At 48.9% G+C, this 16,075-nt stretch overlaps 1 protein-coding gene across 1 annotated transcript in view; it reads left to right on the top strand.

Annotated features, from left to right (window-relative positions):
* The first annotated feature begins 11,485 nt into the window (after nucleotides 1-11,485).
* Nucleotides 11,486-16,075, top strand: part of LOC309535315 (chemokine-like protein TAFA-5) — a 29,645-nt gene continuing 25,055 nt past the window's right edge. Inside the window, exons 1-2 of the mRNA XM_082228266.1 lie at nucleotides 11,486-12,117; nucleotides 12,382-12,478. Coding sequence (XP_082084392.1) covers nucleotides 12,021-12,117; nucleotides 12,382-12,478 — 194 coding nt within the window. The 5' untranslated portion in view covers nucleotides 11,486-12,020. The remainder of the gene's footprint in view (nucleotides 12,118-12,381; nucleotides 12,479-16,075) is intronic.

Raw genomic sequence — 16,075 nt, 5'->3', positions numbered from 1 at the left:
GGATGACAAACGCATCCCTCATTGTTTTGTGTAAACTAAAGCTGAGCTCATTCTGTATGAGAGCAGGGGGAGGAAAGGAGAAGATGGGGCAGAGAGAGAGAAAATGACAATTTCCCCAAGGATGCTGTGAGAGCAGAGAGGTCACAGCAGAGTAATAGCTAACTTCTGGGCCCTTGCTTAAAGCCCTCCACACTAGCCTCTGCCAGAAAATTAATTTTTCAGACCACATGCAAAGGAAACGAAACTGCACGTTCCCTTAATTTCATCAGTCATATGGATTCCCAGTGCATTCCAGCAGCACAAGTACAAACAACTATAACTGCAAATCAGTAAATGACATTTAAGCTTACTATATATGTTATGAAAGGGAGAAAGAAGAAGAAGAAAGAGAGGAATTCAGAGAAGAATGAGTAGCCATAGCAACATTAAAGTTTGTGGGGTTCAGAGGCTCCTTTACTCACGTCAAGTCCTTTTTCACTGTTACTAAAAACTGTGATCTTGTGCATGTAACTCAGATTTTTTAGCATAGTAGCCCCCCCCCTTTAAGTAGTTGGGATGAAAGAATTAGGGAGCCAGATGGCAGGAGCAAAATGGGGGGGGGGGTTGGTTGAAGTTATTACATCACAATTAGAGCAAGGCTGACATGGAATGTCCTTACAGGTACCATTTTAGGCTTAAGGGCAAATCAGAAAACTTTGGATCTGCACATTGTCATCCAGCAGATCTGCTCAGGATGGCAAAGGGCATTTTAACTCTCAGCCCTCAGGGAGGAGCAGGGGGAATCTCCTAGAGGCCTTCCTGCTGTGAGCAATTTGCAAAACACCTTGTTGGTAAAGTTGCCTGCCTCTCTTCTGACATTGGCCACTCATTGATTGCAGAGCCATTGATGTACCTCTGGTCACTGTTTATCATGTTGTTATGGCTACCTTTCAATTTGTACAGTTTGAGGCTATGGATAGAATCCTTGGTGGAGTGAGGTCCATCACCTGCACACCTCCTGGATGATCATATATACTAATAGCGAACTGAGACGGTGTGTTTGGTGCATGAGCTGGGACTCAGGTGCTGGGCTCAGGAATCAATGTCAAGGGATTTCAGATCTTTATCAGAAAGCAGGATTCATGGCACAGATCCTTCACCAAGCCTTAGATGTGAAGGCCAGTGGTGAGTTAAAGATGTTCCTGAGGTGTGTAGTGAGGTTGCTCAGAGAGACAGCATAGAATAGACATGGTGGCAACCCATATGTGGTCTTGTAGGGGTTCTGAAAGTGTGTTGAGGTGAATTGGTCATGATGACCAATGAGAGGAGGTTAAAGTGGGGGAATGAATGGGGATTGGGCAAAATCCAGGCAGGTGTGATTGGGCATATGGGAGGGGATTCGGGAGATGTAAAAGAAGTATGACTCATCTGGAGGGTTACCTTGTGGATGGTCCTGCTGGATCAATTTCCCCATCAAGAACAATGACTATGGCAGGTGGCTTCCTGGTGAGTCATGCTGTCTTCTGTGCAGATGCTATTGTTCCAATAGGCCTTCATCTACATTTCTATAGAATTTCTGGCTGATGCAGAAAGCTTGCCTTTGGAGCTCCATGCAGGAGCTTATAGATACAGAAATCTGGTGAGCTTTTGTTTTCCAATCTTGCAACCAAGTTGATCAATGTCCTTCCTGGAGCCTCATGACTGTGCTAGCAAGAAGGTCCAGCATAGAGAAATCAACTAAGGTCAAGATAGGAGAATCATTTCCCATGGTCCTTTGCTTTCGCAAAACCCATCTTTGGTCCATTCCGGAAGACAAAACGGACACTCACTGCCAAAGCCTTGTATCATAGTGACTCAGCTTCAGGACTTTCTGGATGATATTGATTATATGGATCCATTTACTTGGCGGTTTGACATGGTCTTGGCTGCTCTGGTGGACAAGCTCTACTGGGAAGCAGACAGGTTGCCTCATGGATGTGTGTGTTTTGAACCTATTTAAGAGCAATTTTTGCTGAGCAGAAATAGGTACCTGCTTTGTGCAAGAATCCAGCTGTATGGCTATGATGGAGTCACAGACCCCATCACCTTTCCCCAGCAAGTCTTACAGAAATATTTAGGAGATCAGGAAAGGGGTTTAAAACCCAAGCCAATTTCACTGCGAGTTATTGCTGTTGAATTAAGGCAGTGGTCTGTAATGTGTCCTTGAACTGGTTTAATGTCCCTGGCTTGTCTAGATGAAGGAAGAAGAGAGTAACCTTTGACTTTTTTGTGAGTGGAATGTAGCTGACTATATAAAGAGCTACTCCATTCACTTTTGCCTGTGGTCCTGCCCACCCAGTGGTGCCACATGAAGGAGTATGGACCTCAGAATGGAAAAGGCTTCCCACCCCCTGTGAGGACAACAAGGCGTTGAATCTGGCAGCTGCAGGGTTGTGTGAATAAGCGTTTTGATTGCCCTCCTGGGGCAGTCACCCTGCAGCTAATGAAATGGCACTGAAGCTAAATCCTCAGCATACACTTAAAGCACATTGCAATACCCAGATTTCTTTGGGGGAAGCTATTTGTTAGGACTGCTGGGAATTGTAGCTCTAAGATGGGTGAACTACAGTTTCTAGAATTCTTAGGGAAGGGGAAGCCATGTGCTTTAAATGTATGCTGTGGATGTGACCTGAGTATCTGGCCCTGCACAGACTGAGCCTCTCCAAAGCTCCTGGGAAGTGGTTCTCCTCTGTCCAACTTGGCATCCAGGTTAGACGTGTCCCTCTCTTGCTTCTGATGTTTGTATCTACTTCAAGTGAGTACACTTCACTGTATGAGAGGTGCTCTTTATGAGAAGGTTAGGAGCTGCTGCGTTAAAACACTCATTAGCAGAGAATGTAACATAAAACCATCCCCCAGATGGATCCAGGTACTTTGTTTAATTTATCTCTTTTCAACATTTTTACTTCCTTAGATGGCAACACAGAGTTACTTAACATCCCAGTGGAGTGGAGTTTTTTCTTTTAAGAGGGCTTGGAGACCTGCAATTTATTATAAAGGTCACCAATTCGCACACACACAAGCACATGCGCCACAGTAAGGCAATAAAGACTAAAAACACATTAAAATAATGTTAAACATCTGAATATAAAGCATGAAATTCTGTTCGCTTGTTCCATTAAGTAGATGCTATTACTTTGTGGCTACTCTGGACTTGCCTTGGTAACAGGGTAAAGGTAAAGTGACCCCTGACAGTTAAGTCCAGTTGTGAATGACTCTGGGGTTGTGGCGCTCATCTCGCTTTACTGGCCAAGGGAGCCGGCGTACAGCTTCCGGGTCATGTGGCCAGCACGACTAAGCCGCTTCTGGCGAACCAGAGCAGCGCACGGAAACACCGTTTATCTTGCCGCCAGAGCGGTACCTATTTATCTACTTGCACTTTGACGTGCTTTCGAACTGCTAGGTTGGCAGGAGCAGGGGCAGAGCAATGGGAGCTCACCTCGTCGCAGGGATTCGAACCACCGACCTTCTGATTGGCAAGCCCTAGGCTCTGTGGTTTAACCCACAATGTCACCCGCATCCCTGGTAACAGGATAAAGGTAAAGGTACCCCTGCCCGTACGGGCCAGTCTTGACAGACTCTAGGGTTGTGCGTTCATCTCACTCTAGGGGCCGGGAGCCAGCGCTGTCCGCAGACACTTCCGGGTCACGTGACCAGTGTGACAAAGCTGCTCTGGCGAGCCAGCGCAGCACATGGAAATGCCGTTCACCTTCCCGCTAGTAAGCGGTCCCTATTTATCTACTTGCACCCGGGGGTGCTTTCGAACTGCTAGGTTGGCAGGCGCTGGGACCGAGCAGCGGGAGCGCACCCCGCTGCGGGGATTCGAACCGCCGACCATGCGATCGGCAAGTCCTAGGCGCTGAGGTTTTACCGACAGCGCCACCCGCGTCCCATTGGTAACAGGGTACCACAGCTCAAATTGGCACTGTATTTGCAACAAATGAAGTTCTCACAGTGGGCAACCTAGAATCATAGAATCATAGAATCATAGAGTTGGAAGAGACCACAAGGGCCATCGAGTCCAACCCCCTGCCAAGCAGGAAACACCATCAGAACACTCCTGGCATATGGTTGTCAAGCCTCTGCTTAAAGACCTCCAAAGAAGAAGACTCCACCACACTCCTTGGCAGCAAATTCCACTGTCGAACAGCTCTTACTGTCAGGAAGTTCTTCCTAATGTTTAGGTGGAATCTTCTTTCTTGTAGTTTGGATCCATTGCTCCGTGTCCGCTTCTCTGGAGCAGCAGAAAACAACCTTTCTCCCTCCTCTATGTGACATCCTTTTATATATTTGAACATGGCTATCATATCACCCCTTAACCTCCTCATCTCCAGGCTAAACATGCCCAGCTCCCTTAGCCGTTCCTCATAAGGCATTGTTTCCAGGCCTTTGACCATTTTGGTTGCCCTCCTCTGGACACGTTCCAGTTTGTCAGTGTCCTTCTTGAACTGTGGTGCCCAGAACTGGACACAGTGCTCCAGGTGAGGTCTGACCAGAGCAGAATACAGTGGCACTATTACTTCCCTTGATCTAGATGCTATACTCCTATTGATGAGGCCCAGAATTGCATTGGCTTTTTTAGCTGCCGCGTCACACTGTTGGCTCATGTCAAGTTTGTGGTCAACCAAGAACCTGAGGCCTGTTGGAAACCTGAAAGCAGGATTCAAGCACAAGAACACTGCCCCCTCCTGTGGTTTCCAGCAACTGGTATTCAGAAGCCACACGGCCTGCACTTGTGGAGGCAGAGCACAGGCTTCATGGTAAGCAGCCTTCTATAGCTCTTGCCATCAATTTGTCTAATCCTCTTTGGGTGGTGATTGGTGCCCATCACTGCCTTCTGCTGTGGGAGCAAGTTCCATAGTTTAACTGTTCTGTATGAAGAAGTACTTATTCACGTTCACAAACTTTTATTGCACTAGCCAATGGCCATGACATTATCCAGAAACATCAACAGTCACTAAATATACAGGAAAACCACAGCCAAATCTACTAAAATTCTCTGTTACATAGAATAAAAAAGTTCTTTACCTGCCCTGAATCTTCCAACAGGCCCTGGAGGAAGGCAGTATCCACAACATAAATTTAAAGCACCCCGCCCCCCCAAAACTTCTGGGAACTGTAGTTCAAACCTCACAGAACTATAATTCCCAGCACCCTTAACTACAGTTCCCAGTATTATCTGGGTGTTTTGTGATTTAAGCTTGCTTTGAAAGTATGGTGTACCTGCAGAAGTGAACAATCAGATATGAGGCAAAGATTTAAAAATAAAAATACAGTATTTCATTGTTTGCATTTTTAATACAGTTCACAGACTTTAAACACATTAGATTGCCTGTCTCAATGTTCTGGAAGTTCTTCAGTCACCACCATCACTAGTGTACAGTGGTACCTTGGGTTAAGTACTTAATTCATTCCGGAGGTCCGTACTTAACCTGAAACTGTTCTTAACTTGAAGCACCACTTTAGCTAATGGGGCCTCCTGTGGCTGCTGTGCTGCTGGAGCACGATTTCTGTTCTCATCCTGAAGCAAAGTTCTTAACTTGAAGCACTATTTCTGGGTTAGTGTAGTCTGTAACCTGAAGCTTATGTAACCTGAAACGTATGTAACCCGAGGTACCACTGTACCTTTATACTAAATTTCTGGCAAATCTTTTTGTTGATGCTGCTGCTTCATAAATATGAGGGATTCTGCTCTTCATCCCTTACATGAAGGAGTTCTATAAAGTTCAAACACCTTTCCATTTCATCCCAAAGCAGTGGCTGGAAAGCGAGCGCCTCATTAGCGGTGCTCTTTGTGCTTTCTTACTTAGCTGTAAAACAGAAAGGCTTCGCTGCCTTAAGGTCAGCACAAAGGACCAGGTTCAGGTGTCAAGTTTTGTCTGGGAAGAAGATGCGGCTGGGAGATGCCTCCGAGACCTGTCGCCTGTGAAGTCAAACCTTTCCGTATCACAGCAACCCAGCTTTAGACTACCTCAAGGTTGTGAAGGGAGGAGTGCTTGGGGGAAAAGGGCCCCTTTGAGAAAATCAGGTCAAAAACACACTGAATCTGCTCTGTGGTTCCTTTCCCTGCCTTTGATCTCTTCTCCGCCAGCTCCTTGAAAAGGGTTTATTTCCCTTTGTGCCTCTGCTGCCCTATTTTCTCCCCTGTTTAATTTCTCCCAATTGACTTTAATTGAGATCTCATTAGTAACTTTCACTAGTCTGGTAAGCACTTTATACCGACACCTCTATTCCCCCCCCCCCCGCCAATCCCCACTGCTGGGTTGGTGCCCAGAATATTCCCGCTCCCTCCCTCAGGCTGGATGGGACAAGATTCCTTCGGAAGCAGGGGGGGGGGCAGTAACTTCTCACAAAGGGACATGGAGCATCAGCAGCCTTTGAAAGGAAAAGCTTCTGGTGGAAAATATTGCTTTCACTTAAAGGCATCTGGCTGGGAAACAAGAGCTTGCACAAATCCAAGAGGCCACAGCAAGTACTGCTGGAGATAAGGAGATTCTGATATTATTTCTGTAGTGCAGGGTCAAAACTTGACAGCCCTTTACTGGCTCTCCTTTGCTTTCTCATTGAGTGTGTTTGCTGGGCTGGAATGGTCCTTAAATTCTGGATGGAGGATAGTGAGAGGCATGTGAGTGGTGTGCATACAAAAACCAACCTAATTTAGAAACGTAATATGATTGCTCCATTTGTTCTTCCATCCACCTTAGCCTCTGGCCCTACCTGCCACTCTCATGTGGTTCCCGAGAAGCTTTCTCAGAAAGGAATGTGGGGCCTCAGGATGAACAAGTTTCTCCATCCCTGATCAATGGGGCTCCTAGACTTCATCTTCATCACCATTAGTTTACAGAAGCATGGAAAATATACTAGACACTGGAAATCAGTGAAAACCTTCCCTCCCTGCGTAACTAACCCCACCCATAATAAAACAGAGATAATGATGGGGATTGTGGCAGCTACACCTAATACTTGCTTGGAAATATTAATCTGACAAAGCAGGCAATTTATTAAAATGTTTCATCCATTCAATAAGGCCACAACACACACACACACACACACACACACAGTGTTCACATTACCACAGTGAAGTTGCTCTTTGCCCCCCGCCCCATCACACATTTCATAACTCTTTCCCCCCTAGCTTCTCACATCAGCATGTATTTGTTAGTGTCATATTTGTTGGGGGGTCACTGATGGGTGAGGATGTCTTTACCCCAATGCAAAGGTGTCCACACCTTGGCTAGAGAGGAATTAGGAATGCCTTAAGGACTTGCAATCTGTGTGAAGATGGTTTGAGAAATGTGTGTATCAGAAACAGCCAATTTTTATAACGAAGTAAAGGATACATATGCATTGTGGATACCATCATGGGAGCATGGATTAAAAACCCAGCAATGGAGATGCAATGAGTGCAGGGCACAGTAAATGGGAGCATCAACACACACACACACACACACACACACACACACTGTCTGCATTTTGGTCCCAGTCCCATGAAGCTCTGGCCATTCTTAGCTCCTGATGAAAAATCGATGGGAGCCTAATGGATCTTGGTGCATTGCCCCTTGCAAAGAATGCCTGCCCTGACAGCATTCAACAATTACTCTTTAAGCAGGACTAATAATGCTGACTTGTGCGCCGGCTCCTTTTCAACTCTGATATGGTTGCCTTCCTTATTAATATTATCAGGTGCATTATGAAGACAGAGTCTCCCAGCTTTCTGGTGCTAATAATAGCCCCGGCTTCACTGGACAAGGGAGTCAATAACTGTAAGCTGGAGAGCTTATCTGAGGTGTACTCTCCTGCATACAAATCTCATTTAAAGAACGCCCAGTGTCAGTAAACAGTTTTATTACTGACTATTTATATTGGTTTCCCTTTATCCCCACAGATCTGATGGTAAATTACCCGCCCGAGTGCTATTCATTCAGGGCCCCTCATAGTTAACAAACCAGTCACAGGCACTGCTGTGGTGGAACACATGTATTGATTTCCCCCAAATCAAAGGAGAGGGCCAAGAGAGAACGCAGGGGCTTTTCATTACAGTAGAAGCCTCCAATGGCGAGGGAGAGGCTCCTTTTGCTGCATTTGAATGAAGGGAACTAAATTGTTGCACAAGTCTTTAGAAGAGAGCCTTTCAACCCAGGAACGACCCAAAATTGGAAAGAGCAACGAGAAGCAGTTCTGACAGTTGAGCGCTGGAGGCAAGGCGGTGTGTCTAGGAAGGGGAATGATGGGACCCAAACAGATACTGTTGTTTAACAGCAGGGATGGAAAGTAAAAAAACAACAACTAAAAAATAAAAACCTGTGCTGCACATCTTCCATGATTCTGACCAAAAAACAAAACAAAAAGGAATCCTTCCAAGAGAATTCAGCATCCTAAGCATATTATTAAAAAAAGGAGAAAGGGCCAATCTTTAAGAGACAATGTGGTGTAGTGGTTAGTGTCAATGGATCCCACTCACCCACCCAAGATAACTAGGGGTGCTTTCAGACTTGATTATTGTACATTCATCCTGATTGTTTGCAAAGAGATTAGGTGACATTGGCTATTTAGTGAACATTCAGTCTTATTTGTAGGGAGGCTAGATGATGTTACATCAAAGCAAGTGTTATCCCACACTTCCAAGTGCATTTTCTCACCACTTTCCTTATTGCAAAATGTCTGATTTTGGGGAGACTCAAGATTTGCTGTGCAAGACCTCATAACCAACTTTAATTGTGTAACCTGAAGTTGCCACTATGTGACTGAAAATGATGAGAGTCTGAGAGCACCCTCTGTGACCTTGAGCTAGTCACTGTCTCTCAGCTGAAACTACCTTGCAGGGCTATTGAGAGGATTAAAGGAAGGAAGAAAAACACACGAACTGCCCTGAGAGAGGATATAAACATAATGAATCAGAATGGTCTGAAACATAGGTCTGAAAATGTTTTAATCTACATGTGGTGAAATGTCAGAAGGTTGTGCAGGATTTCCAGAAGAAACCAGGATCTGATATTTCAGGGGATGGGGGAATACGCTGGAACAAAGGGATTCAGCCTATATGTCAGACTACTGGTCCACCTGGTTAGAACTGTTTACACTAATACAGGAAACCTCTGGCCTGCAGACTTCTACTGGTGGTCCACCAGACTTCTGGATCTGCCCTCCTGGCACTCTAGGTAACCCCTTTCCTCCTCTGCAGCAAGTTGGCAATATAGGAAGAAAATAAAGCTGCCAAACAGTCTTCCCCAGCCTGGAGTGCAACTCCTATCAACCCCTGCCAGTATGGCAAATTGTCCTAGTTGCGGTCCAAAGTATCAGACTGGGGAAGGTTGCTTTACACTGACTGGCTGGCAGCCACTCTTCAGGGTTCCATGCAGGGGCTTTCCCCGGAAATACCCCCCCCCCGCACGCACACTTCTTGCCCAGCCTATGGAAGCAACCCAGATGAAAGCGAAAACACAAGTACTACTTTTGCATGAAGCGGGAAGCCAGAGGCAGCCACAGCCGTGAGTGCGGTGGCCGATTCCCGCAGAATCTGCCTGCGTGTCTGCCTAGGGCAGCGAATGCCCCCATGGGCGCCTTAGGCTAGGGCATGCCAGCAGCCCCCAGAGAACTGGAGAGGCCTCCATGGCTGCCAAACACCTTCCTTTTGGGGAGGTCGCCTGGAGCCCAAAGGCAAGTCAGTCGATTCCCCCCCCCCCCAAAAAAAAATCTCTAGCTAGATCTCCTCGCTCGCTCACCGCCCCGGGCGCCCGGGTCTGAGACTCCGCCGAGCACAGCGGAGCAGGCAAGCCGCACAGCTCTGGAAGCAGCTCGTCCGGCATCCTGTCCCGCGGCTTCTGCGCATTGTGCGCCGCGGCGTCGGTTTCCGCAGCTGTCCCTTCGGGGGCAGTACCCAAAGGCCACACGGGCCTGGCGGGGAGCGGGGTCGCGGCAATCCGGCGCCGATCCCACGAGCGAGGGAACCCGGCGCGAGAAGCCGAATCGCTCTCGGTGAGCGCACGGCCAGCCGCCCTTTCCAGCCCCTCCATAATTGTCCGGGATGGATATGAAAGCGCATAAATGCGGCATTGCCTGATCGCGCCCCCCCCGCATGCCCTGCGGTTTTCACCTTTCTCTAAGGGGAGGAGGAGGGCGCACTCCCCGCTTCTAAGCCGGACTCTTATCCGGCCTGAGCGGAGCAGCGAGCGAGAAAAGGCGCCGCGCGAGCGAGGGAATGCGGCAGCCCGGCGGCGGCGAGCTGATCAGGTGGACAGGCAGCGGCTCCCGGGCGCGCGGCGAGGAAGGGGTTAAGCGGAGGGAGACACTCCGCCAAGGAGAATTCAGAGCAGGTGGTCTCCGTCTGAGAGGGCGGCCCGCGGCCAAAGGGATAGGCAGGCGCTGCTGCCGGTGCCGCCGTTTCGGGGCGCCAGGCAGTGCAGGAGAGCCCATCGCCGAGAGAAAAACTTTCCCCGGATCTTTTTCTCTGCACGAGGAGGAGGAAGGCGCAGGCACTGCCCACCCCCGGCTGGCGAGAAGCTGCCGCTGCAGCAGCAGCAGTGGAGGGGGGGGGCTGATTCTCGCGGGGATCGCCGGCACCCTGCAGGAGCAGGAGGCGGAGGAGGCGGCAGCGCGGCGCGGGAGCGGAGAGATGCCCCTCGGGGTGTCTCCGCAGGGGAGTCCGGAGGCGCTTCTTCCCGCGCCGCCGCTCCGGCCTGAGCAAAAGTGAAGGAGGCGAGGCTCCTGCCGCAGCCCTCGGTCGGACTCGGCTTGGCGCCGGGGCTCCTCCGCCACAGGGAACGTGCCGCCCGCTCCTGCTGCGGAGAGCCGGGAAGTCTCTCTCTCTCCCCGTGCGCGCGTGTGTGTGGCGAGGCCGTGTTGCGTCGTGGAAAAAGAGAAGGCGGGCGGTTATTGCGAGCCCCAGCTCCGGATCTTGCTCGGGTATCTTTCTGTGTATGCACATTTGGAACACACACATCGGATCCCTCGGATCGACTCGTCACCCCTCCTCCGCCCCGCGCGCGCGCGCGCGCAAAAACACCCCGACAGATCACGCCGCCAGCCGACGGCCGGGTCCTGGGAAGGCGCCCTGCCACAGGTAGCCGCGGCGGCCCCGCGCCTTCGCCGGCACGCTTGGAGGGAGAGCCGCGACGCGCGTCCACACCCGGAATCGCGCGTGTCCCCCCTCCCCTTCCCCAAAAGGGTGCGGAAGCTTCTGGCTGAGGACCCCCGCCCCGCGCGCCCACTCCCGCCGCATCGTGCCCACCCCCCGTGCTCTTCCTCGCATCCCAGGATGAATCGTCCTCCTCGCGCGCTGTGGAGGCCGGCGGAGCAAGCGGCGGCGCAGGCGAGGAGCCGATCTGCTCCCGGGTGGGCTCTTCTGCAAGGAGGAGAGCGCGCCGCCGCGAGGGTTTCGCCTGACCAACGGCGCCCAAGTGCTCGCAGGAACGGGCGCAGCGCCTGCTGAATCGCCGAGGAGCTGAAAGGCCCGGAGGAAGTCCGGAACCGAACTGCAGGGCGGTCGGGACTTGCGCCGGCACCCGGGAAAGGGGTGGCTCCCTCCGGCTGCGACCCCGGGGATACTTTTCAAGCGACTCAGTGGGTGCCCGTGGGGTTTTGGAGCGCCCTCTTTCCCAGGACGAGCGGGGAGGCTGGAGTTTGGGAGAGAGCACGTGAAAAAGAAGATATTTCTCTCCATCGCCACCCCCCACCTCGGGATCCTGTGAGAAATAAGACTTATGGCGCTTCTGGACTTCGGGGTGAGAAGCGCCGGATTCTAAAAGGAGCTCGTCGGGGCCTCTGTAAAGTAGCAGTTTGAAGCTGCCCCCCCCCCTTCAGAAGCCTGATGCTGCTACTGCCTGTCGCTTGGCTCTGCTGTGAAGGGAATGCAGCTGTGCTCCAGGCACAGCTGGAGCCCCTCTGTGCCAGGAAAACACCCCCCTGGTAGTTGGATTGTGTGAACGTCTGGATTTAGGGGGCGGAGAGGGGGCACCACCCTCTTTGGCCCATCTGCCGGCCCATCTGGGAAAACCTCTATAAGGATGCTGGCCGGATGGAGAGAGCTGTCTACAGGGATAAGTGCTACACTTTGTTGCCTCCTCTTCTTCTGGCTCCTGTATTCTCATCCACCCAAGGAAGGTACGTTCGTGCCCGTTTCATACACCACTTCGCCACTTCACCTTATGGCCTTTGCAGAGAGTGCAGGGAAGGAGCTTCCCTTATTCCGCCTCCAAGGCTATGCACAAATCGGAACTCTGCGATGAGGCTGGGGTAATCTAAATAGGGATCATTGCCGCTGTCTAAGGTCCTGAGGGTTATCCTGGGGTTGCTTGGCGAGGAGAACATGTTAAAACAAATCTAAATGCCTGCCTATTTGGCCATGATCACCCCTCCTTTATTTAGGTTGGAAAGAGCAAGCAGAACCAGAAAGGCACATAGGGATTTGGACAGAAAGGCCTTTCAGGCACCCAGGACTCCTCGGATTTTATAAAAGCACCTGGTAAGCTTCAGGCCAGTTGGTATGTTGAAGCAGGGAAGATGTAGGCCACCCCACCTACCCACCCTGGCAGAATTGCTTTAAGCACATTACATATTCCACTCCCTCCCCCCCCCACCAAAAAACCCCCAGCCCAAGTATGGGCATAGAAAACAAAAGCAAGCAATTGGAAGCTAGCTGAAATGCTGCGCCATAGTGGCACCCAGGTTATCCAAGGGACACGGCCTGGGTTACCTTTTCACAGATGAGTTAGAGAGTCCTTTCAAATTAAAATCAGGGCTCAAGACTCCTAGAACACATTTGGTCATTCCACTAGCCTCTCCTTTTATAAAAAGCTACAAAGGCAAGAATGAGGAACTGTTGACCTCACTTCCAACCCATCCCAGGTTTTCCTTCCCTGGTTTCTGTGGGTCATTTGAAGAATTTAAATTTCAAAGGCATAAGACACAATCTATACATTTCCTACAGTTTTTCCATACAGGAGGCAGCAGGGTTGAATAAAAGAGCAAACAGCGAATTTTAAGGCTTTACTTCTGTGCAAAGTTGTGTGGGAAAAAGGCCCATTGAAAAATGAGGGCCTTCAAGCCGAAATTTGTAAGCTCAGTCAAGCTACATGTGCAATAACAATCCTCCTGGAAGGAGATTTAAGTAGCAAATTTCTCATATCTGTAAACTGCTTTGAGGTGGTTTTTTGTTTTTTTTTACAATTGAGCAGTTTATAAATTTTATGAAATAATAAAATAAATATCTAAGAAGGATTCAGAACCTGAAGAGCCAAAGACCAGGGCAGAAGAATGGTGGTTCTAGCCAGGAGAGAGACATTTGCACTTGACAAACACACACAAAAGGGAAACCTTCATGAAAGTAGAGATCTGGAGGACTTCAGGTAGGCTGTTTAAATCTTTATCTGAGGCTGCAACCTTTTATACCAGGGATGGGGAACCTGTGGCCCTTTAGTTGTTGGAATATCAACTCTCATTATCCCTGATATTTGGCCATGCAACAACTTTTGGAAGGCCCAATGTTTCCCATCGCAGCTCGAGATGCACAAATCTGGGAGTAAGTCCCACTTAGTTCAGTGGACTCATTTCTGAAGATCTGCGCATGGGCATGCACAATGGGCTGGATTCAACTCAGTGGCCCTTCCAAGCAGAAACTTCCTCTAGCACAATCCGACTTTCCACTCCTCCTCATGGATGCCTCCTGTGACCCTCCCCAAAATGGTTTGAGGCAGGAGAACCCCCAGAACAGGGAAAGGAGAAGGCAGCTCATTCCACGAAGCAAGCAGAAATGTTTTCACTAATGGAGCCATCTGCCTAGGGCTGCACTGAATTCCTCCCTGTGACTTCACATTCTCTCTGCATCAAACTCATTTTCTGTGCCCACCTTGTTTAATGGGGGCAGTTCATGGCTGCTGTGTTGCTCTTAGCACACTGGGTAATCTCCCACTGACCCTTTCTAGTGGGCTGAACAATTTTGCGTAGCAAACCTTTACTGGAAGGGCTCAGGTCTGTTGGCTGCTAGCTTCTTTGAGCAATACTGCTGTGGGTGGCAAGTGACATGACCATGTTTACTGCATGGAGTTTGAAGATTGATTTAATCTGATACTTGCAGTCCAGTTGGAGAAAGTTTTAAAATTTAGGCCGAGTAGCCCAAGTAGCAAGCCTTGCATGGGAGAGAAAGCACCTCAGTCTAAGGAAGAGGGGTTTTTTTGCATTGTTGGTTTTGATTTAGACATTTGATTTAGACATTGGCTTATTTCTAGGATTCCATTTCACTTTCACGATTAAGTACTTCAACATGCTCAACATGCACTTAATTGAGATGCTTTTGGAGAGAGGAGATGAACAGAGAAAGGAGCTTCTTTGTGTAGTGAACACTAAGTCATAGGGATATGTGACCTTCAGGACATGCTATCTTAATATATCAACCCAGTTTCATTGATATTTGGTTGCTGAGATGCATCATGGAGCTTGATCAGGTGATGGGAAAAGCTTCTGCTTGAGCCCATAGGGAGCCAGTGCCAATTGCAGTAGACGATACTAGACCGGCAAATGGTCTGGTCTCCTTTAAGATCAGGTTCCAATCCTGTCACTAGCTTTCACTTGTGATACTGAACACATTACTTTGCCACAACTGGGTCTCTTTCTGCAGCCTAAACACAGTGACCCTCAAACTTGCCATTCTTATCTTTCAGCAGAGCTTATTTTTTCTGGTCCTAAGACTCTTCAGTCACAGGTAGCCAATGTGGTACTACCCCCTACTTTAAGCAAAAACTACCAGTGGGGAAAGGAAGGAGGTCTGTGATGAGTGAGGTCTCCTTGAAAGTCCCAGAGTCCATTAAATTTGCAGTTTTGGTCCTGAAAGAGATTATTTTCCAAAGGCAAGAGCCACCTAGGCCTGTGTGTGGTTGGGTTGTTAATGAGAAACTAGTTGCTATGATTTTCTGCACTCAAGAGAATGATATATCACCTCTTTGACTTCCCAGCCCACTTGATTTGGTATTTGTTTACAGAAGAGTGCCCTGGAGGCAACTGGTTTCTAAAACTCTTTACAAGGCGCAAGCCCACAACTTTGGGAGAGGAAGACAAATGCTTTGTTCATTTGGCTGTCTCCCCCCCCCCATGGGGAAAAGACCCACCCATGTTCACCATTAATAACTCTGTGGTTCAGTTTTGGTTCGCTCAGGGTCCCATTTTCAGATGATAGCTTCTAAGGGGAGTTCAGTTTTCCAGGTTGGCAGACATCTACCAGAAGAGGAACCCAATGTCTTTCTATTTTCTATTTTCATTTTGACTTACCACAGAAAATCCTAGCCATGTTTGTGTCTGAAACACTCCACATGAAGCACCACTGAGTGATGAATAGGAATTACACAAGGAGTAGACTATTAGAAGCAGTTGGCAATTTGCATGGGTAGCTGCTAACCAACATTTCCTGGGTCCCCCCCCTCCTGTGTGTGCAAGATCCACTGAGCCCTGTTAAGTAACTGATTTGTTGCCCTTGGTTTTCCCCAACTAACTTTCCCCCAGTTTACGCTGTGTAACAAATAGCTCTGCAAGCCCAGAAGCTGCAGAAGAAATCCTGTGCTGATGTTTGCTCACCCAGAAACATAAAGAGCACTGTCAGCGTAAACGTTCCACCGAGAGCTCCCAAGACAGGCCTCCTGCAAACCAGGATGTGAGGGGCACTTTGCATATCCATGTGGATCCATAAATAATGTCACAATTAGCAACTGAAACCAAACATTTATGCAATAATTCAGTTGATGCAGCCTCAGCCAGTCGAGCAGGAGCTATGAGTTCAGTGCTGATCACAGGCATGCAAGAGGCAAGACACTGCCAAATTATCAGCCTCCATGCCAGAGCCCTAGGTGTGTTATAGGCCACAAGGCTGGTTGCTGCACAGCTTCTTTCACTGGACAGTTTGTAAAGCAGCTAAGGTGGAGATTGCTTGCAGTTCATTGCTATGCCTCCATGGCAAGGAAAACCAAGTGCTGGGATGTGTGAGTGTGTGTACATATCACACACACCCCAAACAGACTTGCTTTTAGATGTGTTGTATAGCGAAAATTCTAAGAAGAATCTCATAAATCCAAAA

This window comes from Podarcis vaucheri (assembly GCF_965113315.1).
Source record: "Podarcis vaucheri genome assembly, chromosome: 6".
NCBI classification, from domain to species: Eukaryota; Metazoa; Chordata; class Lepidosauria; order Squamata; family Lacertidae; genus Podarcis; species Podarcis vaucheri.
Note: the sequence above shows the minus strand (reverse complement) of the source record. Positions and strands in the feature narration are given on the sequence as shown.